Below are 25319 nucleotides of genomic sequence, written 5' to 3'. Positions count from 1 at the left end.
GAACTGTTCACTTTCCGCAACTGGGTTTTCCTGAAGGCACGATGTAGCGACCACTGTGCACCGTACTTGGATTCAGAAGACCCGGCTGCAAGTTTGGACACGACCACTTACTAGCTACGTGACTTCAGGCAAGCCACTTTAGCTTTCTGAGCTTGTTGGCTTGAAAGAATGCGCCTTGATTCTGCTCCATTATCTATACTATTCATATTTAAAGGTTCGTACTTCGCAAGAGACACTCTTTAAAAAAAAAGGAGTTATCTACTGACCCGTTTCAGCGGAGGTTCAGTAAAGGCCTCCCAGGACTGGCCCCAGGCGTTCCCGGGCCTCCCCGCGGCTGCCGCCCGTCCCCGCCCCCACCCCCACCCCATTCCCTGCGCACCACGGGCTGATGCAGCGTAGCTCTTAGGGGGAGGTGTGAGTCCTTGGAAATCTCCGAAGAATTTCAGAGGGTCGGTCACTCTCATTTACCCTAACGTGCTTTGAAGACTCCTCGAAGGGCCCCTCCTCCACCCGCCTTCCACTGGCCGCCTCTTCCGGGAAGGGTGGCAGCCGGAGACCTCGCGGTTCTCCCTCCCTCAGGCCGCCCCCGGCCGGCGTCTTGCTCTCCGCACCCTGCTGGCCGGGCACTTGGGCGTCCAGGAGCTCCCTCTCGGGGCGGCGCGCGGCGACCGCCGACGGGTTTGGCAGCAGCGCCAGTCGCCGGGCGGCCCGGGCAACTCGCCCGCCTGCCGGTCCGCCCACGTGCGCAGAGAGGAGCGAAGCGCGATCAGTCGCCGCGCCAGCGCTTGCCGCCGGTGGGTGCCTCACCTCAGGGGCCGGCGGGGGCCATAACCTAAGCCCCTTCGCCGGGTTACGCATTTACATAATTCGGCTTCTCTCCCTTCTTTCAGATTCAGGGCTGGAGATGCGAGTCGGGCTCCCCTCCGAGGCGTCGTCTTGCCCATGGTCAGCGCGGGGGCCGCGGGACCCACCGGAGCGCAGGCGGAGCGGGCTGGCGCACGTGGTAAGAACGCAGCTATCTTTTTTTCTTTTTCTTTTCTTTTGAAATAGGACTTTGCACGTTTTTGCCGGAGGTGGGGTATCTACTAGGGTACTAACGTTGCTGCCATTTCTTTCCGTGTCCTTTTAATCCCCAATTGGAAAAGAGCGCACAGCGCAAGCGGGAAACTTTCCCAAATGTGCTCTGGGTGATTGAAGTCAAAGAGATGGCTGGTCTCCAGAGACCAGCTTTTTTGGAGGGAGAAGAGAAGCAGAGGGGTGGAGGAGCGGAGGGAGAGACCGCTCTCCGCCGCCCCAAGGCCCTGAATGCGGTGCGCAGGGCTTGGCGAGAACTGGCGCAGGGCAGCAGCGGTCGCGGCAGGTGAGCTACTGGAGAGCCGCCTGCAGCACCGCGCTCCCTCCACGGCGTGGCGCCGTGGCTCCCGCCCGCTCCAGCCCACAAGAGGCTAGGGCCGCTCCGGCCGGGGGTGAAAAAGGGACAGGACAGGCCGGCGAGGCTCACTACGCATTATCCCTGGCCTCCGCGGCTTTGGAGCGGGAAAGGGCTGGGGCAGCTCGCAACCCGCACAAACGACCATGAATGAGCCACGCAGGCGGCGGTGCGCTGGGCTTGGGGACCCAGGACCAGCCTCCTGTGGGGCCTGGGCCAGGACGGGCTACCCATACGGGCTGGGGCGCACCCGGAGGTAGAAGCTTTGCGCCTAGCAAGCCAGAACCTGCTGCCATTTGGACCTTGGAAAAGTTGTTTAAAATTGCGTTGGGAACTAAATAGAAAGGTTTCTACTTGCAAAGTAAAACGAGTGGGTGGGGGGATGGAGATGGTGTCTTGAAAGTGGCATTAGAGATGCCGCCGGCCGTCACTGAGAACCGCGCGGGGCTCACGGAGGTGTGTTTTGGCGAGGGCGACAAAATATTTCTCCTAGTGCATGTATTCTGGCTCGGGTGGGGGCAGGGCGCGCCCCTGGATCATGGGCTGTTGGGGTCAGGGGGGTTCTATGGTGGCCAGGACAGATAGTGAAGGTCAGGACAGTGTCTTCACAGAGCCTCCTGTCCGGCGAGCCCGGGCGCCCCCTCTGCCTCCGGGACACTGCTGGCAACGCGGGCGCGCGGGCGCACTCAGTCAACAGGGAGGTGTGTAGTGTAAGGTGTTGTGAGTGGGTGTGTGATGAGGGCAGCGGGGGCGGGAGTGTGTAGCGGAAGTGGAGCGAGTGTGAGTGTGTATGTGTGTGTGGAGGGACAGGGTGAGTGTCCAAGCTTCCATCTGGACGCCCCCACGCAGCCGACCGCCCAGACGCGCCGGGAAGGGCGCCCGCTCAGCGCAGCAGCTGAAGGGGGGCGGGGAACGCGCGGGCAGAGGAAGGAGGGTGTCTCCGGCTGAGGATTTCTCTCGAAGCTCCCTACAGTTATTCTGCTCCTCCTAGGGTTTACCCTCCCAGTCTCAAGGTGCCCAAAATACTTAAACAAACAAACAACCCAAACCTGTTCCGTTTTCGCTCCTGTATAAATAGAACAGACTTTCCAAAAAAGCAATACGCATTCACTCTTATCACCAGCCACTTCTTTCCACCAAGTAATTCAGAAAAAAGCAGTCAGCTTCCGTGAATGCATGTAGCTTTTTTTTTTTTTTCTTTGCTGCCTCCTTTTGCTTGCGGTTTTGAGCTGCCAAGAAAGTGAGTAGGGGTTTGACTGTAGTGTCTCGGCTCCGCTCGGTTTCTTTCCGAAGTTTAATTTTCCGGAATGGCTCCCAAACAAGGGCTAGGGAGGCGGAGCCGCCAGGACCGGATCTTCGCCTTTTTTGGAAAGTCCCGGAGAACCGGAATTCCTCCCCGCCCCGGGAGGCTGAGCCGCAGCCTGGAGCCGCTTGGGCTCTTGCTGTGGCTGCGGCGGGGTCCGTGGCGTGCCCGCTCCCACGCGATCCCTGCGCATCGGACCCAGGCTGCAGCTAGGGCCGCGCGCCCGGGACCCCAGCAGATCCCCGCCGGCTGCGAGCTGGGAGTCGCGAGCTCAGCGGAGCCCGCGCGGTCGAGCCCGTGTATGCAAATTAGCCATGTGACGGCAAAAGCCTCCTGGCCCAGCCCTGTTCCTCAGTCCATATATGGGCAGCGACGTCACGGATATTGAAGACCTGCCCATAAATACTTAGAGCAACACTTTCCGTCTAACTGAGCGAGCAGCAATTGATTAATAGCTCGGCGAGGGGACACACTGACTGTTATAATAACACTACACCAGCATCTCCTGGCTTCCCAGCAGCCGGAACACAGACAGGAGAGAGTCAGTGGCAAATAGCCATTTTTCTTCTTTCTTAAAAAACAGCAACTTGTTTGCTACTTTTATTTCTGTGTTGTTTTTTTTTTTTTTCTTTTTCTTTTTGGTGTGTGTGGTGGTTGTTTTTAAGTGTGGAGGGCAAAAGGAGATACCATCCCAGGCTCAGTCCAACCCCTCTCCAAAACGGCTTTTCTGACACTCCAGGTAGCGAGGGAGTTGGGTCTCCAGGTTGCGCGAGGAGCAAATGATGACCGCCAAGGCCGTAGACAAAATCCCAGTAACTCTCAGTGGTTTTGTGCACCAGCTGTCTGACAACATCTACCCGGTGGAGGACCTCGCCGCCACGTCGGTGACCATCTTTCCCAATGCCGAACTGGGAGGCCCCTTTGACCAGATGAACGGAGTGGCCGGAGGTAAGCCGCGTGTCTTCGCCGCCCGGGACCTGCGCGGCCCGGAGCTGGTGGGTGGGGTGCAGTGGGTGTGCGGGAATCGGAGGAGAGGATTGGGGCTCCAAGTGGACGGTGCTGACTGCACTGGCTTTGGAGACTCGAAGTGGGTATAGGAGGAACCTGCGATAGCAGGGCCTGGGGCGCGCGGGCAGATGCACCAGGTCGCCGGCAAACCGGCGTGCGTGCGCCCCGGCGCACCCATTCCCCTGGCGAGCACAGGGATGCGGGGTGGAAGAGGCGCCCCCTCCACCGAGCTTCGAGGCTTGCTCAGGCCCTCTGGCCAGCGACACTTCGACCTCCCCTCTCTCGGGGCAGGGGCAAAGTGATGGTAAAGTTCGGGGCTCCTGGGGAGACCTGCGCGTCTGGAGAGCCGAGCGGCGGCGAAGTGCCAGGGGAAAGCGTCGGTAGCTCCCTCCCCGGCAGAGCCGACCCCGGGAAAATCTAGGAGCTCCCCTGAAGCGGCCTGGAGGCGCGCCCTCACCTGCGCGCCGCCCGCTAAGTTGAGGGGGTTAGCGAAGCGGGGGCTCCGGCCGGCGGAGGCAGGGAGTGGGTGGTGGAGGAGGGCGGGCAACGGCGGGAAGCAGCCCCCGGACTGCAGAGGGAGGCCCGCGGGGGCACCGGCAACGCCAGTTTCCTTGGCGATGCCGTGGAAAGTCGTCTCCCAAGGCCCCCGCGCCTTCCTCGAAGCCGGGCCACTGGCCTTGAGCTGAGGCAGGGACGCGCGGGTGTCAGGAAAGGCGGAGAAGATTGGGAGGGAACCAACCTACAGACTCCTTCCTCTACAGCCCCGATTCCTTCCAGCAGCTCTCAGCTGAAGCGCAGCGGGAGAGGGAGGGAGAGAAGGCACCAGGCGCCGGGGATGGGGAACAGCCCGGAAATCACCCACCCCCTTCTCGGGCTCTCCTCACGGTTTGGCACCGTGGCGGCACTGGCTGGGATAGGTCGATTCTTGGGTGGTGTTTTGGTGCCTCAGCCGTGGAACCCCCAGGCAAAAAAGAGAGAGAAGCTCCGGGCAGATGGGGATTTTTTAATATTGTTGTTGCTATTATTGGGTGTTTTTTATTGGGGACTAGAGCCACAGATGGCTGGGGGTGGAGGGGAGATGGGAAAAGCTCATTCTGCTTTTTTGGAGGTTGTTCTTGAGTTCCATACTGCCAATGGGTTGCCACAGTGGGATCTTGGGCTAGCTAGCCTCTTCTTACTGTCTATGGGCCACAATTTCCCCACCTTTTGGACTTTGCCCCAGCTCTTCAGTGCTAAGACTCTGGGCCTTGGAAATGGACCCATGTGAGTGGAGATGAGAAGGAAGTCCTGGCTGTTTTCTCATCGCTCCACCTCTATTCTGCCTTTTCCCTCCCCAGATGGCATGATCAACATTGACATGACTGGAGAGAAGAGGTCGTTGGATCTCCCATATCCCAGCAGCTTTGCTCCCGTCTCTGCACCCAGAAACCAGACCTTCACTTACATGGGCAAGTTCTCCATTGACCCTCAGTACCCTGGTGCCAGCTGCTACCCAGAAGGCATCATCAATATTGTGAGTGCAGGCATCTTGCAAGGGGTCACCTCCCCAGCTTCGACCACAGCCTCGTCCAGCGTCACGTCTGCTTCCCCCAACCCACTGGCCACAGGACCCCTGGGTGTGTGCACCATGTCCCAGACCCAGCCTGACCTGGACCACCTGTACTCTCCGCCACCGCCTCCTCCTCCTTACTCTGGCTGTGCGGGAGACCTCTACCAGGACCCTTCTGCATTCCTGTCAGCAGCCACCACCTCCACCTCTTCCTCTCTGGCCTACCCACCACCTCCTTCCTACCCGTCCCCCAAGCCAGCCACGGACCCAGGTCTCTTCCCGATGATCCCAGACTATCCTGGATTCTTTCCATCTCAGTGCCAGAGAGACCTACATGGTACAGCTGGCCCAGACCGTAAGCCCTTTCCCTGCCCCCTGGACACCCTTCGGGTGCCCCCTCCACTCACTCCACTCTCTACCATCCGTAACTTTACCCTGGGGGGCCCCAGTGCTGGGGTGACTGGACCAGGGGCCAGTGGAGGCAGCGAGGGACCCCGGCTGCCTGGTAGCAGCTCAGCAGCAGCTGCTGCCACTGCCTATAACCCACACCACCTACCACTGCGGCCCATTCTGAGGCCTCGCAAGTACCCCAACAGACCTAGCAAGACGCCAGTACATGAGAGGCCCTATCCGTGCCCAGCAGAAGGCTGCGACCGGCGGTTCTCCCGCTCCGACGAGCTGACACGGCACATCCGAATCCACACTGGGCACAAGCCCTTCCAGTGTCGGATCTGCATGCGCAACTTCAGCCGCAGTGACCACCTCACCACCCATATCCGCACGCACACTGGTGAGAAGCCCTTTGCCTGTGACTACTGTGGCCGAAAGTTTGCCCGGAGTGATGAGAGGAAGCGCCACACCAAGATCCACCTGAGACAGAAAGAGCGGAAAAGCAGTGCACCCTCTGCATCACTGCCAGCCCCGTCCACAGCGTCCTGCTCTGGGGGCGCACAGCCTGGGGGTACCCTGTGCAGCAGCAACAGCGGCACTCTTGGTGGAGGGCCGCTGGCCCCTTGCTCCTCTCGGACCCGGACACCTTGAGATGAGACTCAGGCTGACATACCAGCTCCCAAAGGTCCCGGAATCCCTTTGTCCACTGGAGCTGCACGACAAACACTACCACCCTTCCCTGCCCCTCCCTCCCTTCGTTGGGCGAAGGGCTTTGGTGGAGCCTAGCACTGCCCACTTTCCACCTAGAAGCATGTCCTTCCTAAAACTTAGCCCATTCTAGTCTCATAGATGAGCTGACTATCAACCCAAGGCAAAAGGGAGGCTTAGAGGGGGATGGGGTGGGGGCCCCTGGCTGAGGGCTGAGGTCTGACCCTGCTTTAAAGGGTTGTTTGACTAGGTTTTGCTCCCCGCTTCCCCTTATTTTGACCCCTCCCAGGCTTTTGACCCTGGATATCAGGATTAATCTAAGACGTTTTCTACAATAGGTTGGGAGATGCTGATCCCTTCAAGTGGGGACAGCAAAAAGACAAGCAAAACTGATGTGCACTTTATGGCTTGCGACTGATTTGGGGGACTGTACAGTGAGTGAAGCATGGCCTGAATGCCGCACTCTGTGGCCCTTGAATGGCGAATCAGAGCATATCTAGTTGTCTCAACCCTTGAAGCAATATGTATTATAAACTCAGAGAACAGAAGTGCAATGTGATGGGAGGGACATAGCAATATCTGCTCCTTTTCGTGAGAAATGTAGACTATTTTTTCAGTGTATATCCACTCAGATTTTGTGTATTTTTGATGTACACTGTTCTCTAAATTCTGAATCTTTGGGGAAAAAATGTAAAGCATTTATGATCTCTTGAAATGAGTCAGAGGTTAACTTATTTAAGGGGGATGTACATATATTCTCTGAAACTAGGATGCATGCAATCGTGTTGGAAGTGTCCTTGGTGCCTTGTGTGATGTAGACAATGTTACAGGGTCTGCATGTAAATGGGTTGCCTTATTATGGAAAAAAAATCACTCCCTGGGTTTAGTATGGCTGTATATTTCTGCCTATTAATATTTGGAATTTTTTTTAGAAAGTATATTTTTGTATGCTTTGTTTTGTGACTTAAAAGTGTTACCTTTGTAGTCAAATTTCAGATAAGAATGTACATAATGTTACTGGAGCTGATTTGTTTGGTTATTAGCTCTTAATAGTTGTGAAAAAATAAATGATCTATTCTAATGCAAAACCACTAACTGAAGTTCAGATAATGGATGGTTTATGACTATAGTGTAAATAAATACTTTTCAACAATATTTTTGTTGCAGAAATCATTTCTGAAATACTTACTGGGTAGGAATTAGTCATTCAATTTCTGTGGGACTATTTCTTAAAAACAGCAGTAAGCACCAGTGAAAATGCTTTTACCAAGCCAGGGTCTCCAGATCTTCTTTGCTAGCCAGTGGACACCAACCCCAAAGGAGGCTCCATTCATAATCAAACACTAGTGTTCCGGGGATTTCCCCCATGCATTAGTGTAAAAGTGGGGAGGCGTTGTTTTGACTCATTGTTCCGTTGTCTCTAACAGCCTATAGCTTCTCTGTGCTCCTGAGTGGGCTCCGGAAAATAAATACTTATAAACAAGTGCCCACTCGGAGACTACACATTTGCAACCACTTTCAGAACCCTGACCAGGGTCTGCAACTCAGATGAGATGTGGCTTTGTGGAAAGTGTGGTGGCGTGGTCAAGCTGGAAATGACTTTCAGCTTCCAGGATTAGTCTCACGACCACAGAAAACTTTTTGAAAAGCGCTATCATCTCTTTACATCTAAAATGCTCCCAGACGCTGCTGATGACAGCATTAATGGGTTGTCAAAAGGAATTACCCCAGGACTCATTTCGATCCAACCTTCACTTCCCAATTGATTACCCCTATTCGAAAGGATTATTGATCTGCCAAAGGTTTGGTGGGTCTAGAAGTGACTATCAAAATATTCAGCTCATTAGATAGTGGTGCCTCAAGAAAACTTCAAAGATAATCTAAACTAAATAGGCCGATATAGTTCTCCATGGTACTGAATAAGGATTTGCAAAGAATATACTGTATGGTTCATTTTACTGCAAGCCTTTTGTAGTGATTTAAAAATATAAATTCACCACAAAATAGTTAATTTAGCCACAAAGTAAACAGATGATGCCTGTGTGAAGTTATCTTTACTCTAAAATCTGGGCCTAAATATCATTTAAGTTCACCCACTTCTGGATCCTTACACAAACATAACATGTTGCAGCAGCGTTCACTGTTTAGCTGACATCTGAAAATCCGTTTGTCTGTTTGCCCATCAGCACCGTTAAGACTCCCTCAAACTCAACCTGTATTTCAGAATAGCCGATAGTCACAGCTACTCTGGAAACCACCTTTTGCCTTTACTAGCACTCGAATTTGAGATCAAATTTGTGGAGGGAATTAATTCCTTTCTTTCATGTCTCTTCTTCATCCCTGTTTCAAGGATGTAGAATCCCTCTATTGCTACAAAACAGAGGTTTCAGAATTTGTTTCAGATTTTTCTAGTGACTGGTGTTTTCCCATTAGTTCCTATTTCCCTGCTTGTCGGCATAGGATCATCCTTGCTTGTCCAACTTTGGCAAGTAGAAGACAATGCCACATTTTGATAATTACATGTTTTTAAAGAATACTTCCCTCCTACCAAGATTTCATTATATTAAAATATAGTTTACCCAAATTTTGTAAGGTACATTTGTCTTGCCAAATTCTAGAGTATCTTCAATCAAGATAATCTAACAATCACTTACAAAGCAATCGACTAAAAGTCACCTCAAAAATAAAATAGAAGATATTTTGATGACAGCAAAATTGATTACATAATCACCTTCACCCTGATGTGGGCTTGGTGAGGTAGCGCTAACACACATACCATGAGGAACACCACACCTCAGTGTTTTCTCAGAGCCAACTTTGTGGCTTTAAAACTATTAGATTTCAACATGTAAGGTCAGTATCTTTAATCAGATTTTGCTCTCTTCTTAAAATGTTCAGAGTGCTTCCTGCACATGCCTCATTTTTTACATTGCTCAAGAAATAAAGCATAGAAAAACGTCCTCTAATATTGTACATACACTTTACAGAATATTATTGATATTTTCGTTGTTGCTGTTAGTTTTCAAAAGCAACTTCTGGAGAATAAATTCCTTAAAGATTCATAATGCTTTTGAGATGGTTCAATTCATATTAAAAATGGGTTGATTATACCTAAGTAAGGTTTATAAATGTTCATAAACCAGGCTATTTAATTTCATTATCACAGCTGCTAATAAGATTAAGGCAAATTGTTTCATATCTGTTAAAAACGGCTGCAGTGACATTTTAACTATTCAATACCGTGTGTGTGTGTGTGTGTGTGTGTGTGTGTGTCTGTGTAAGAGTGGTCAGCATCAACACAAGTCCCAAAAATGCTGCCAGTAGAAGCTAAAACTAAACAAATTCTACAGGAGAACAAAGCAAAAAACAAGGAAAGAAAGTAAGTCCTAAACTCCTTCTAGAATGAACGTATTTTTGTTTTCTTATACAGTACTATCTTATTTTCCTTAGTTAAATACAAAGTAAGCTTTTTTGTTACAGCAAAATAGTCCGATTAGACATTAACTAGCTTCAGATGTGTTTTCCTTCATGCTGTCTTTAGGCTCACTCTCAAGGAAATAAACTATTTTTAAGCGTATATTACTACTTGGGCTTTGGAAATCTGCAGAAGGCCATTAGTTTTTAGTACAACATAATCTTACATTATACATTATGAACCTTTAATGGTAATCAGACTGTAGACATCAGAGCAGGTAAGGTTTTCCCTGGCCATCTTGCAATAATGAAGATTTATCTCTAAACAATTTTAAACATGCTTTTATTTTTCATAAGTACACTGATTTTTTTTTTTTTTTTTTGAGACAGAGTTTCACTCTTGTCGCCTAGGCTGGTGTGCAGTGGTGTGATCTTGGCTCACTGCAACCTCTGCCTCCCGGGTTTAAGCGATTCTCCTGCCTCAGACTCATGCCCAGCTAACTTTTAGTAGAAGCAGGGTTTCACCATGTTGGCCAGGCTGGTCTCCAACTTCTGACCTCAGGTGATCAATCCACCTCAGCCTCCCAAAGTGCGGGGATTACCAGTACACTGATTTTAATCCAGAAATGTAACCATCCCCAGATTCGGGTTTGAAGATTCAATATCTATAAGGGACTTGACAAATGGTTTCCTTCTTTGACAGCAGATGCCTCATTGCAATGGAAGTGATCAGTGATTGGCTTCTGTATATACACTTACTATTAATTCTGTAATTGCAGGTCTTTCATTTAGAGGTTGGAGTTGGAAAGCAATAGGCAAGCCCTGAATTAAAGACATATCGCTTCTTCATTGGGCATTAGAGCTAGAGCTCAAGATTCAGAAATCAGTAACAGAGGAGTAATGGCAGAGTCCTCCCGAGATGCCAGGATGGAGGCACCTACAAGGAGACAATGAAAAGGGGAATAAAAGGTGTGGATTTTGAAAAAACTTCAGGCTTAGTAGTGTTAAAGCTCAGAAATCCCACTCCTGTTGACAAAACACGTATTATTGAAAAAGTGGGCTATCATTTTCACTAATAAATAGGAGTTGGTGTAAATGCAACCCATTCAAATCAGGCTTAGTGAAAAATCAATTCTCATAAAATAGTAAGTAGGTACACAATACTCTGCGTTGATTTTACTGGCCAGTGACAGGACCAGATACTTTAAAAGCTTAGGAAGCATTTAGACAGACAATTTCTCACCCATGAGGCAATTATTGCGTTTATTATTCATCACAAAAGTGATTAATATCATTGTGCTCATTAGTCTTTCCTAGGGGAAGATGACTTTTAATCCCACAGTTGTTATTAAAACATTATCTGTATTGGAGGGGACTATATGGAAACACAAGAGCAACACACAGTCAGTTATGACTAACAGTTTATGCACACAGGTGCAAGATTACTTTCTGCACCACATTTTGTCTTTGTAATAAGCATATTACAAAGACACTATTCCTTAGTGGCTCACTAAACAAGTTACATTTTGTTTACTCAGAATTTATTAGTGAACCAGAAGTTTCACTGCTCTTATTGAACTAAATATTGACATACCATATTGCTGTTTTGGCCTGCAACAATTTTGGTTACTCTTTTGAAAAGCACCTTAGGTTTTTTCTTCCAATTTGCTTTGTAAATAAAAACTTAAAATTTTTTTTTCATAGAGTCATAATAACTCTTCCTTTATTCCTCTCCTACAGTCAGGATGTTTTGTAGGTTAGGTTACTGTACTCCAGGTTTTATTATATCACATACGTTGCTATTAACAATCTTTGTAAGCCAATCAACCTTTTGCTACAATATAATCCAAAAAAGTATGATTGATAACCACATTCATTACTGTGCTATGGAAAAAAAAACCTTTTATTTCATGAAGTTTTCTAAGAAAATCATTTGCATATCTAGAATTTATTTTCAAACTAAGTGGCATGAAGAACTGCTTCAAACTGCCCCCAAAGGCATTTTAAACTACACCAGAATGTGGAACTACAAGAAAACAATTTTAGCAACCCTGGAGGAAATGCTTGGTACTATGCCTGTGTCAGGTTTTATAACATAGTTTTCCATGTCCTGTTGAATGAGTATCTTTTTGTGTTTTGTTTTGGTTTTATTTTTAAATCATTCACCAAGTATTTGCTTTTTAATACTATCTTAAAAATTGGGAACAAATACTCCCTCATCCTGGGTCTCTGTAACACAGCCTGCATAAAGAGGCAAAGGCACATACTGTTTCTCTACATACAAGGTCAACATTCCACCACTAATAGCAAATCTCCCTTTATTATAGATATTAGAATGCTATCACCACTTGGGCAAGTCAATCAAGAGGGCTTAGACGACAGCTGGGCAAATGTTAATGTGTTTATTTCTACAATTTGTTTTTATTAAAAGTTTTGTGAAAAAAGGAATCCTATAAATAGTAAAAAAGAAACAGTGCTCCATGGTCTGAAGCAAATGGAGTCAATAAACCTGTAAACAAGGTAAGATTGCTCAGACTATTAAAAGCACAAAAATAAAACGAGTCACAGATAGCAAGACTGTTCAAGAGTTGGGAGTGGGAAATGGGAAGTGTTTAATCCCAAGTTTTGGTGCCCTAAACTGGTAGTAGTATAGCTAATTCTCAATTCTCTAGCTGTGATCATCTGTGCCTTCTGTGCCTTCCTACAGAAAACCACATTAGATGAACCCAGCGCTCGGTCGTTTTAGGGAGAGGGCTGAGATAACACTGCCAGCAACACAGCGGGAACCACCTGCGTCGGGAACATTAGAGTTCCTGAGAGAATGTGAAGCAGTTCTCAACATGGTATTTCTCCCTATTTTTACAGTAAAATATTGGAAGTAAATAAAGATATGAAATGCAACAGCTGGCTAGGGGTGTTTTACATTCAGTTGTTTGGAAGCATAACAGATTCAGCTCCTTTGAATCTTCCCGTTAGAAAATATAGAATTATTCTATCACCTTTTGAAGTGCAGTAAGAGAAAAAAAGTCATGTGAGGATAATACAGTCTTTGCATTGAAGGTGAATCTGCAACATGAAATCTGCTCAACTCACAGATCTGTAGATTCATAGGGAAGATAAGCTCTAAGTGACCATGTCACAGAGACATGCAGGTGCTGAATTTCTTAGTAGATGCTGCCTGAGTAAACCAGATGTGGCTACTGGGCAAAGGGAGGAAAGAAAATAAATCTTGTCCTCTACATGCATAGTTATGTTGTGAGAGTAATCCCCAAAATGAAAAAGCCATTTAATTTTCACAAGGAATTAATTAGGCAGGCCAGCTCACTTTAAACAGTAGCTCATCTCTTTAAACCTAGTTTTTACCAATGACTTGAACGAAAAACAATTCAAACCACTGGGTCATGCACAGTCAATAAGTTAAAACTCTTAAGAAAAAAAGGGCATAAGGGCATGAGTGGAAAATAAACCCTATTTACCTAAGGGGTGGGAGGTAGGAGGAAGAAAACCACTTAGTATTTTGTATAGAATGGGGAAGAGAGGAAGATACTTTCATTATGGCTTTAGGATGGAAGCGCTTCAGATAATCTCCTGCCCTACTCCCCCAAATCAAAGCCCCGGTGGCAGTGACAGAACCAGGAAACAATCTAGCCTCCCCGCCCACCCCGCCCCCATAACCGTGCCCAGCTGCTGCTGTCCAGTCGCCCGTGCTTCCCAAGGCTGCCGAGGAAGCGGCTGCTGCTCATTCCAGTAGATCCAAGGCCCAGGCTAGGGGGTAGAGACACAGCCCTTGTGGTAGGGTAGGGCACGTCTTCGGCCCACCGCTCCTGGGTGCCGATGGCTTCAAGGGAAGACCTTAGGACCTGGATAGGGTTCTCCCTCGCACCAGAAGTCATCGGCCTGCGGGGTCTCCAGGAGCCACACCTCTCGGGGCAGGTCACAGGCCGAGCTGGAGGCCTCCTTGGGCCTGACCGGCTCCAGCACCCGGTAATAATGGCAGTCCCGGCCGTCGTCCGGGTCGTAGGGCGGGGCCAGGATGTCCAAGAAGGCGGCAGGACCTTCCACCGCGTCGATCTGGTGCAGGTTGTCCCGGTGCGGTGTGAGGACGCAAGGGCCGCTGGCTTCGGTGTATTCGGCCCGCGAGCGCAGTACACCAGGTCGCACGGCTTCCCGCTCCCGGGGCTGCAGCGGCGGCTCGAATTGCTGCTCCGGCGGCAAGGCCCGCGGCCGTTGCCCGCCGCCCGCGTCCAGCTTGTCCATGCAGCTGATGCGCACGGTGCCATAGAGCACCTTGAGCATGCCGTGCATGCCCGGGTGGTCATGCAGCGGGATGGACGTGCCGCTCTTGAGCAGGAACACGCCCAGGCTGAAGCCGTCAGTCTCGTAGATGTGCATGTAGGTGACGGGCGGCAGGTTGGGCGGCAGCGGCTGCAGTGTGGCCTTGCGCGGGGCGATGTTCAAGTCCTCAGCGCGGACCTGGGTCAGAAGGCTTTTCAGCTTGCTCAGGTTCTCAGGAAAGCCCGGTGGCATCGGCGCCTCCGGGCCAGACGCCGCGCCGCGATCGGAAGCGCCGCGGCCGCCCCCGCTGCCCCGGAAGGTGAGGCAAGCCTGGCGGGCGATCCGTTGGATCAGGGAGGCCATGTTGTCTCGGGGCATGGTCAGCTGCTCCTCCGAGTGCCGGGGCCGGCCCCCTCCTTTCCTCCGCCCCTTGCGGTCCCCGGCGGCCGCCACGGCTGCCCGCAGCCCGGGTCGAGGCGGGAGGCCCCGCAACCACCCGACCGTCGGGCGCGCGGCACCGCCGCCAACCTCAGCAGCCACGCGCCCGCAACTGCCCGGCGCGCTCGCCTGGCGCCCCCTCCGAGCGCGCACGCGCACACCCCACACCCCGCACTCACGCTCCGGGAGCAGGTACCGGCCGCGCGGACGGTGCCAGGCTTTGCCTTACGCCCGGCGCTCCATTCATGCGACCCGCACCTACGACGGTGGCCCGGCGCCAGGGGAACCCTGCAGAGCATGCCGGGACTTGTAGTCCGGCCTTCCGCATGAGCGCTAAGAAAGTTCACTTTGTTGATTGGAAAAGGGAAGAACCATTACACATGTTGGGTATAAAACAACTTTTTCAGGATGCAGAGGTGTTTTTCTTGTTTTAAAAACGATGAATCAGCTTGCTAGAGTAGCCACTTGACTACAACTCCCGGCATTCTCCGCAGGGTGGGGTGACGCACTTCCGGCAGCTGGCCCGCGGAGTAGTGGAGGCTCTTGGCCATGACAAGGAACAGGGCAAGTAGGGTCGTTAACCTCCTGGCGCCGCTGGGGCCTGGTTAGCCATCCAGGGTCGCCTTCCTTTGGCCTTGCCCCTGGGAAGGAGGCTGTTGAGTCAACCTTAGCTCCTCGTAGCCGCCTAGGCAGCACTGTCTCCCACGGGAATTGCAGGAGGGCGCCTTTGTAATTTTGTGTTTCATAGGAGGGAAGGGGGTCCGGGCCGTCCTCTGTGATCACCAAGGCTACTCGTCCCAGCTGGGCCCAGCTGTTGTTTGCATCAGGACCTGATGACGCTGCTCTTCTGTTTACAGAGCACGATAGCTTTTTGCTGGAGAGACTTGAGAGGCCATTTGCGGTGGTCGTGGATTCTGAACACTAGTGGTTATCAAATCTTGGTTTGCCTGAGAATGGGGAGGGGTCTTTTATAAATACAGATTCCCTGTTGTCACCCAGAGATGCAGTTACTAGATGGTTCTGAGGCATCCTGGGAGAAACAGTGGTGTAAAACAGTCAGTTCAATCAGTAATTGTGAAATTAGTTCACTACACAGACGCATCCTTTGTGGCATGAACTAACTTTTGACATAAGTAAATGACTAGAAAAACAAGATATTAGATACTAAGGCTTTAAACTTAACCCTGAGTTTAAAGTCATTTTGGACTCCAAAGCTGAACATGGGTTTCTTGTACATTTTGTAATTGGAGTGGTTCAGTATATCCTCTCCAGTTAAAATAGGCATATTTTTTAGTGGATTATATAACCTGGCTAATGAGTACTCACAATATGCCAGGCACTGTGTTAAGTACATTATATAACAAATGTTATACTATTTAATCCTTGCAGCAACTTTCAAGAGGCAGGCACTATTATTATTCTCAGTTTGCAGATGAGGGAATAAGTTGTAGGATAGTGAATAGTAAGTACTCAGCAAGGCATAAGCAACAGAGCAGAAATAAGTACAGTCTTATACCAAAAACAGCAGCTTGAATTGGTGTAAAAGCACCAAACTAGAGTCAGGATATTGTTTTTCCAGCCTACTGTGCCACTTAGAAGCTGTGTGTTGTTAGGCAAATCCTAGCCTTTTAGGTCCTCAAATTTATTTATTTGTAGAATGCTGGTGTTAAGGGAACAGTAGTTCTGAACCCTAGTTACTCATCAGAACCCCCTGGGGAGCTTAAAAAATAAAGACCTTGGGGTCACACTTCAGAGATTTTGATTCAGAAGAACTAGAGTGAAGCCTATAATTTATTTTTAAGATGCTCCCTCAAGCGATTCTTGATTAGTAGCCCAGTTTGAGAACCACTGCTAGATCTGTAGTGAACCAGCTCTAATTAGTTCAGAGGGTGGTTATTTGCTTTAGAAAAGGATTCTTAAGATTGATTCATTTTCAGAGGTTGCCATGTCATTGTTAAGTTATTTAAATGTACTTTCAAAGCTCATAAAGAAATTTCTTACAGTCTTTTTCTAAAGTGAAGAATATTTGAGAGTAAAATTCTTCCCCTTCCTTTATTTACAAATAAGGGTTTTTATTTATTGGTTTTACTTCTATTAAGGTATAATTAGTGGGAAGTTTAGACTCCATAGAACACAGACTATATTAACATGCAGATCTGTTTGATTTCCAAATCTGTCACTTAATGGTTGTCAGCACTCACTTAACTGAAGCTCAAAATTTTCATCTATAAAATGGGATCATATACCTGTGTAAATCACTGATGACGCTGTGTAGAACATAGTAGCTGCCCCATGAGAGTAGCTTGTTTAAAATGGCTAGAAGTTGTACTTAAAGACCAATGAATTTAAATAAGGCTAAGCAAGTATTGAAATGGCATTTGACTTGTTTTGAGAATCAGCTTCAGGGTAGAGATAAAAGATTATTACTGAAACCACTAACCTGGTGATACCATCCCTGAGGTCCTTGCTGGTCATCCTTTGGCCTGAGTTCAAAGTTTCCAGAGACTTCCTGTATCAGAGTCACTTGGCAGTGTTTGTCGAAAGTGCAGATTCTCAAATCATGTCAAAACCTACTGCATCTGAATCTTTTGCATATTAAAAATTTTAAGAACCAGGCTGGCATGGTATGATGTCTCACGCCTGTAATCCCAACACTCTGGAAGGCCAAGACAGTAGGATTGCTTGAGGATAAGTGTTCAAGACCAGCCTGGGCAACATAGCAAGACCCCACTTGTTTACAAAAAAATTTTTAAATTAGTTGGGCATGGTGATACACACCTGTAGTGTATTCTGGAGGCTGAGTCAGGAGGATTGATTTAGCTGACGACTTCAAGGCTGCAGTTAGCATATGGTTGCACTCCTGCACCCAGGCCTAGGCAACAGAGTGAGACTGTCTCTATAAAACAGTTTGTAGGAACTGCTGAGTGTCTATAGGGCATGTGGTACTTTTTTAGGCCACAGAGAGGCTACCTCCACAATTCCTTTTGATGTTGCCCTTCATTCAGAGCTGCACTAATGGGTGGTATTGACTCTACAGGCTTTTGCCCTTAAGCAGTTTGCTTGCCCTTCTGCCCCATTGCCAGTAGCATAGGCTGAGTGGGTTTTTATTAGCGTTAACATTCTTCCTTTTTATCCCTGTTTATTCTGTAATTCAGTGTAGATGTAAGCAGAATGGAGACCAAAAGAAATTTCAAAAGGTAGCAGACAGGAAAAGAAGTGATAGTTAACAAATACTAGGAAAATGAATGGCAGAGACAAGGTTTGGGGAAAGTTTGGGATAGACGAAATTAATTATTTGATAAACAGTCAGTATCCACTGGATACTAGGCATTATTCTAGGCTTTGGGGTTTCAGCAAGGAACAAAGGAAGACAAGGTCCAAATTCCCAAGGAGTTTACTTGCAAGTAAATGTGTGTATTTGAGAGGAAGGGCTATATAGCGCAGATAAATCAGCAACATAATTTTCAGGCAGCGATAACTTAGAAAGACAATAAAACACAGTAATAGGATGGTGTGATATTTATGTGTGTGCGGTATGTTGCTTTAAATTGGGTTGTCAGGAGTGACCAGATATTAACAGTTAAGCTACTTTTGAATGTTAAGGAGTTAGCCATGGGAAAATCTGTGGTCAGAACATTCCAAAACCAGGAAGCATCCTGAAGATTGTTAACATGGTATTGACTATCACTACTTCGACCATGTAGGAAGGATCCAGGTATAATGAGGGGAGATGATGAAGGCCTGTGGGGTTAAGACTGCGTAGTGAGCGTCTGGGTTCCTAAAGGAGATGCAGGTGGAGAGGCCAGTAAGGGTTGTATTATGTAGCCCTTATAGGCCGTGGGAGGGGGCAGGCTGTTGTAGGGAGTTGGATTTTATTCTAAATGCAATGAAAAGTCTTTGTAGAGCTTTGGACAGGGGAGTGATTTGATCTGTTTTGAATATTTAAGAGGTTGGTGGTGGAGCGAGTGTTACAGCAGGGAAACATGAATGAGGGGCAGTAATCCAGAGGAAAGACAAGAGAACTAGTGTAAGGGTAAGAATCTGTTTGAAGGTACAGCTGACAGGGCTTGCTGATGAGCTATTGCTTCAGCAATCTATTTCAAAGTATATTTTCTCCATGTTTTTTCTTTCACAGGTTGACAGCTCTGTGGTGATAGGTAAGACTGATAAAGCTTAAATCCCACCTCCTGCCCACATCTATTAAATTTAGGAATGGGGGAAGCACACAGAAGCATGAGTAAAGCTGAGATTTTTTTTTTCCTCCTCCTTTACAGTTGCTTAATTAACCAGGAAACAAGGAGAGCTGGAAGGGCCCCCAGCTTTTATCAATTTAACTCCACCTGTTCTTTTCTATTATCTCCTCATTCTTTGGGAGCTAGGCTTGTGCTTTTGCCTTCCCTTCCCCTTCCCCTACCTCTCTACTCTATGAGGACTAATTTTCTTTCATTCACAAGGTACGTTATCTTCTGACTTTTACTCAAATCTTCAGAATTCATTTGTCCATTTCTTTTGGTCACACTGAGACCCAATAGAAAGAGTACAAAAGATTATAATGATATTCTCACATGCTCAGAGTTCCTAGTCTGCATTTTTGTTTTGTTTGTAAAGTGGGAAGGAAGGTATCTTTTTTTCTCCAGTAGTCATTTTTTTTTATTAGTATAGAACATGGTAAATAAATGGATAAAAATGTTTCCATTTTCAGACTAATTTAGACTTAATTACATTTAAAGTATTTTGGATTCGTATCGTGGCTTTTCTTTCAGTTTTTGAAAAACACGAGTGTGTATTTCTCATTCCTTATCATGAATAAATGTCACGTTATAAGAAAAAGTAATAATTTCAAAGTCAAAGGAGCTGGTGTCATGGCTTTGCCACTGACTAGCTGTGTGTTACTGTGCAGGTCACCTGATTTTGCTGGATCTCAGTTTCTTCATGGTTGTGAGAGAGGATCTATCTGTAAGATTCCTTCTAGCATCTCATTAGCTCAACGTGGAGGGCAGAGACAATCATCAGACTGATTCAGGCAAAACCAAACATATGTCTTTTCTTTCATTTATCTAAAACTATTACATGATAGCCCTCTTAGCTGTGTCCATCTCCACTAAGATCATATAAAGTAACTGCCTACTCTAGTTCAAATTTGTGTGGTTATTTGAAATCATATCTCTTTGGTGTATGGGCTGTTCAGTTAAAATATGCTGAGTTTAGGGCTTTTTCATGTTTGGATCAGACTTTAGGTGTACACATGTGCTAATAAATTGCAGAGGTTGTGTTGTGTGATACATGCCATAGACACTGTTTTCTAACTAATTCTATAGACCGGTGCATATTGGGTTGGGATGGAGAAGGACTTAAATTTATTCTTTTTTTTTTTTTTCCCTCTTACTTGCCAATGTCTTATTTCAGGCAATGAGAGGCAAGGGAGAAAAGAATTAAAAATTGGTAGAATGCAGAGTGTAGCTGAGGTGCGGGAAGGTGTGGCTTTCAGAAGTTCTTAATGAAGAGAAGGTTTTGCTATGCGTCAGGCTGAAGCATTGCCAGAGGTCACGTATTATGATTTTTGGAAGTGATTTAAGATTATAACACCCCTCCACCAATTTTGTATTAGAGAGGTTTTCCTCTTCTCATTTAAGCAATGCAATTATTTTGAGATCTAAAATTGTTGTGAACTGTAAATTAAATTCAAACACACTTTACCTCTCTTAACTCCCCCCTGCCCCATTTCATGCTTCTTGTTTTTCTTTTCCTTTTTTTTCCCCCTCTGAGAAGACATCAGCTATCTCCACCTCCTCCGCTTCCCCATCTGTCCTCTTCCTCCTGGCTGAGAGAGTTTTACTTTATATTTATTTTAATTAATGGATTTGAATCACAAGTGGTGAAACAGTTGATGTTCAGCTTCAAGAGGCAGTGAAAGGGAAAATCGTCTTCCTTAACTTGCCAGCAAAGAACTGTGTGTTCATTGCTGTTGCCTGCCTGAAAAATGGGAAAGGGGTAGGACAGGGTTCCAGAGTTCTATGTCCTTGCAGGGGAACAGATGCCATATACTAGGGTTAAGGGAAATGAAGGTGGGGAAACTCTTTAGAATGAAATTGTACTTTCTTGGGAGATGCTTTCCCCATAGGATGCTTAGTATTAGGTGGGTGCAAAAGTTATTGTGGTTTTTGCCATTAAGCCATAGTTATATTTGTACCAACCCAATAAATATTGCTTTGTGGTTATGGATCATTGGCTTAGAATCAAATTCCTTAGGAACAAAATAGCAGGATGCAATTAAATTGTTTAAGCCCTCTGATTAATAAAATCCCCTCTAAGTTTATCATCTTTTTCTCTTTAGTTGGAGAAGGCATATGATACCTTATTTATTTATTTTTATTTGTTTTATTAAGGTTCTCCCTTGAGTATTCACCTTAAATTACACTCCCAGGCATTTGGCTGACTTGAAATTAATAAATAGAGGCAGTATTATATGTGTTTTCTTGGAGAGATGAAATGCTACTAAGCAAAGCCTTCTTTTGGAAAAACAAAACAAAAAAATAACCTTGTCCATATAATATAGATGCTCTGTTCTGGCATTTTGGAAAAAGTGTGAGAAATAACAGTATGATTTGAAAGTGAAACAGCAGGACTGAACATGGAAAGAATAATGGACTGAGACGATACTAGTTCTCCTGGTTCTAGCAACCAGCTGTGTGATTTGGAGCAAGTCATTTTACTTCTTGGAACTTCAGTTCCTTTATTTATAAAGTGAAGAATTTGGTTTAGATGATTTACTACTTTCCTTCCAGCTTAAAAAACATCCTATGAATTATGAAGATAGTGATGATGTGAAATTAATATGATTTCATACCGTGATCTATGCAGATTATTACAAAAGACACTTTTAAATGTGTTTTTAACATGAAGAGAACACTCAGTAGCATGTATATAATAACATTTGATTTGTCTGTCTGTGTTTTCCCTTTCTACTTTAGAAATTGCCCATTTCTAAAGTAGATTATATTGACTTTTCCTGAACATAGATCATTGAGTAAAATGAGCAGGAGCTCTTGTTTAAAATGTTTGTCATTATTTTTAGTTTCCACAATGTGTTTTTTTAAGGAAAAAATTTTTTTTTTCATTCCAAACACAAATTATCATGCAATAAGACTGCCATGTATTGCTAGTGGGAAAAGCAAAACATGACTTGAGTTAACTACACATTTCAACAGGACATGCTGAGTAATTGACAACCAACCTCACATTGCATAGAAATTCCTTTAAGGCAGCAGAGCTTTAGTTTAATTAGATAATTAGCCCTGGTCAGCCAATAATGAATGCACAGGCAATTAGCAATGAATTTGTGCTACTAAAGCCTGTTTTTCCTCTTTTGTGTTCCTTTGCTGTCATTAACAACTCTTAACTACTGAACAATTTATATCTTCACACTAACAATCAACTTCATTGTCATCAAACTCTTTGAAAGCGATAAAGCAATGAGACCTTACTTTCGTTGCACAACATTAAGTGATTATGTTAAGTCATGCCATTTATTTGCCTAACCGTCCAGCTGCTATATTATGTCAAGCAAATAGGCCTTTTAAAAACATGCACACTCCATTATTTTGATGATTGCTTTATTTGTCAAACCCAAGCAACTAGCAAGAGATGTACCTCGATTTGTAGTTCTCACTCAGCAGCTTTCAGCAGACTTGAATAAAAGAAAACAGTTACACAAATCTACCAAAAGCAAGACCCTGTAAAAAAAAAAAAAAAGCCTTTTTTCATGGCTTAAAGATTCTTATGTTTGGAAAATTTGAGATAAATTTCAGTAAGTGAAAGCCCTTGCTGGGCCATCTTTTCTTGTTTGGGAACCGTTTTCAGTTTCATGGATGATAGATGGAAACTGTGGCATTTCCTCACATACTTCCTCTGCAAGTCTTTTCCATCCATTTATTGTTTCTTAGGGGAATGGCAGAAGAGAAAAAGGAGAAGAAAGGGAGTGACAAAGGGAGGAGAGAGAGCTTCAGAAGAGCACAAGTTACCAAAGAAATATAGATTGTGTTCCCAAGACTCTGAGATTGATGTCATGAAGACATTTGTGTTGCTCTGGTTCTGGGTGTGTAAACTGAAACACTTCATCATATTTCAATCAGAAATTGTTGGAGTAGGTAGTTAGGCAGACATGAGCAGGGCAGGCCAGGGCCTTGCCCACCAAGGATGTCAGGCGACCATCAGATGATGGTCAGGTGGTTGTTAAACTGTCTCTGTAATTATTGGGCACAGCTAGTGCCAGGGAACAGCAATCTCCCAATAGATAAGAAAACACCCACATATGGTGATCAGCAGCTTCCTGATGAGATCTCAAGAGTTGGGCAAGTGGGCTCAAGGATGCAGACCAAGAGGCAAAATGGTGGAGTTTAATGGTTATATGATCTTCTAGGAATGCTCAAATAGTAAGGGAACAAACACCGCAAGTGAGCATTTACACAAATTCAGTAAACACACTGTGCATGCAGTCCTTCTCATGTGCTGGCAGGCCACCATGCATGCAAACAGCCTGCTCCAGGGGAAGCCCTTTCTTCTCAGGCAAGAAGAAACCAAAACCCCGAACCATGCCAATGTATAAAACTCCAGGTCAAGGGCCAGATGGGGCACTTGGGTCTCTCAAGTTACTTGCTTGGCCCGCTTCCAAGTGTACGTTACTTCTTTTTGTTTCTACTGTCAATTTTTTAAAAATAAACTTTCACTCCTGCTCTAAAAGTTGCCTTGGTCTTTCCCTCTGCCTTAAAACTATGTCTGCTCCTCAGCCAAATTATTTCCTCTGAGGAGTCAGGTATCAAGTTTGCTGCAGACTTGCACGAATTCACTGCTGGTAACATAATGAGTTTTGAAAAATGGACATTTTAAGACTCTAATGGCAGTTTATATACCTAACAAAGAGCTATCACCTACAGTATCAGAAACCAGTCTAATCCCATTAAAATTTATAAAGCCCTTACTGTACAGAGTTTTTTTAAAATACAAACTCTGTTCTACTTATTAATAATCTAATAAGGTTTGGGAGATTAAACCCAATATTAGAAAATTAGTCAGCCAATTAATAGCTATTTAGGAATTCATTAAAGAAATGTATTGCTTACTATTCAAGCAAAATTTAAAATTGTATAAACAGAATGTTTCTTCTGATTGTAATATGAACACTGGCTTATAATTTCTTATCTCGAAACTTCCCATCTGGCTGGTTTTAGAAATATTTTTCTTTTTTTTTCCCCTAGCAATGCAATAACTAGCAATTAGAGTTTCAGAAATGCCAATTTTAATCACAACTTCCATTTCCAAAATAGAAAAACTCACATGAACTATACAGTATAGAAAGCCTCTTTATTTTATTTGAATGTTTTAAAAAGGTAATTTCGATAAATCAAAGCCAGGGATAAGATATCCCAAAAATATTAAGAAAATAGTACAGATCTTTATAAATTAGGTCATTTTTACTCTTAAGCTGGGCACTAATTTCACTGGCATTGATGTTTACGTCATCCAAATATCAACTTTATTGCAGTTAGCTCACATAGAGCAGAGTTTCTCAACTTCGGTAATATTGACATTTTGGGTTGGCTAATTCTTTGTAGTGGGGGGCTGACCTGTGCATTGTAGGGTGTTTGGCAATATCCTTGTCCTCTACCTACTAGATGACTAGCACTAACTCCCATACTCCACCCTGTTGTGATAACCATAAATACATCCATCTGTTCCCCAATGTCCTCAGGCTACGGGGCAAAATCACCCTGATTGAGAATCAGTTATAAAGAATAAAATCTTGGCAACTTCTTCCTTTAAAAGCATTTCAATATTAAACAAAGTGTGTTGAATTTGTATGTCTAGATCCAAATTCTTAACTTTAGTAAGTTTTTTTGTTTTTTTAAGTCAGCGTTTTTAAGTCTGTTGCCCAGGCAGAAATGCAGTGGCAAGATCACCACTCACTGCAATCTCTGCCTCCTGGGATCAAGGCATCCTCCCACCTCAGTCTCTAGAGCAGCTGGGTCTACAGGCATGCGCCACCACTCCTGGCTAATTTTTCTTTTTTTTTTTTTTTTTGTAGAGACAGGGTTTTACCATGTTGCCCAGGCTGGGCTGGCTGCAAATTCCTGGGCTCAGGGGATCCACCTTGGCCTCTCAAAGTGCTGGTATTATAAGCATGAGCCACTGTGCCCAGGCAGTAGGTGAAGTCTTAATAGAGATAAATCAGTGAGAGCCTTGGTGAATCCCAGTTTGGAGTAATTTGAGGGATACAGGAAAAAACACTGTTGTTTCCAAATATCACTTGATTTTCCCAAACAGCCTGCTATTGTGTTGGAAATTTCTAGTCTTAGAAATTTGTTCCTTCTGTTAAAATGCAAACATTCCTGAGAGGAGAATTTCTTTACACAAAAACTGAAACTTTGGTTTTAAAAGCTAACATGTTATTAATATAAAACTATAGGTTATTAATATATACCTATAACACTGTTCTACTTATGACAAGGTCCTTCAGGAAGTGGATCCAGGTGAAAATTACCTTGCATATTAAGAGCTGGTGGATGAATGCGAAGTGATCACCTTGGGAAAAGGAATGATGAAAGTAGAAGGCACTAAAGAGATTCTTTATCGTTTTTGATGGGTAGCCTGAGTTGCTCTTGCCATGTTTGTGTTTGTTTTTTTCTACTCCTCACTGAATCTTTAAATCCTAATTTTTTTAAAGTAATGAAGAGGTAACCAAGATATTCTTCAATAGATGAGAGGATAAATAAATGGTGGTACATCCAGACAATGGAATATTAATCAGT

General features: G+C 45.6%; 2 protein-coding genes across 3 annotated transcripts; one reads left to right on the top strand and one right to left on the bottom strand.

The window, feature by feature from the left end:
* The first annotated feature begins 727 nt into the window (after positions 1 to 727).
* Positions 728 to 7542, top strand: EGR2 (early growth response 2). 2 transcript variants are annotated; one of them, XM_032252587.1, is made up of 4 exons: positions 728 to 794; positions 891 to 1003; positions 3572 to 3680; positions 5078 to 7542. In XM_032252587.1, the coding sequence occupies exons 2-4, from the start codon at positions 905 to 907 to the stop codon at positions 6328 to 6330; spliced, it is 1461 nt and encodes a 486-aa protein (XP_032108478.1). In that variant the 5' UTR covers positions 728 to 794; positions 891 to 904; the 3' UTR covers positions 6331 to 7542. The 2 variants fall into 2 exon arrangements, with proteins under 2 accessions (XP_032108478.1, XP_032108479.1); XM_032252588.1 differs by lacking the exons at positions 728 to 794; positions 891 to 1003 and adding an exon at positions 2890 to 3471.
* Positions 7543 to 11040: 3498 nt separating this feature from the next.
* ADO (2-aminoethanethiol dioxygenase) lies at positions 11041 to 14807 on the bottom strand. Its single transcript, XM_032252586.1, has one exon. The coding sequence runs from the start codon at positions 14452 to 14454 to the stop codon at positions 13642 to 13644; it is 813 nt and encodes a 270-aa protein (XP_032108477.1). The 5' UTR covers positions 14455 to 14807; the 3' UTR covers positions 11041 to 13641.
* Positions 14808 to 25319: the final 10512 nt, after the last annotated feature.

Source organism: Sapajus apella, unplaced genomic scaffold, assembly GCF_009761245.1.
Source record: "Sapajus apella isolate SASKATOON/1434 unplaced genomic scaffold, GSC_monkey_1.0 scaffold78, whole genome shotgun sequence".
NCBI classification, from domain to species: Eukaryota; Metazoa; Chordata; class Mammalia; order Primates; family Cebidae; genus Sapajus; species Sapajus apella.
Note: the sequence above shows the minus strand (reverse complement) of the source record. Positions and strands in the feature narration are given on the sequence as shown.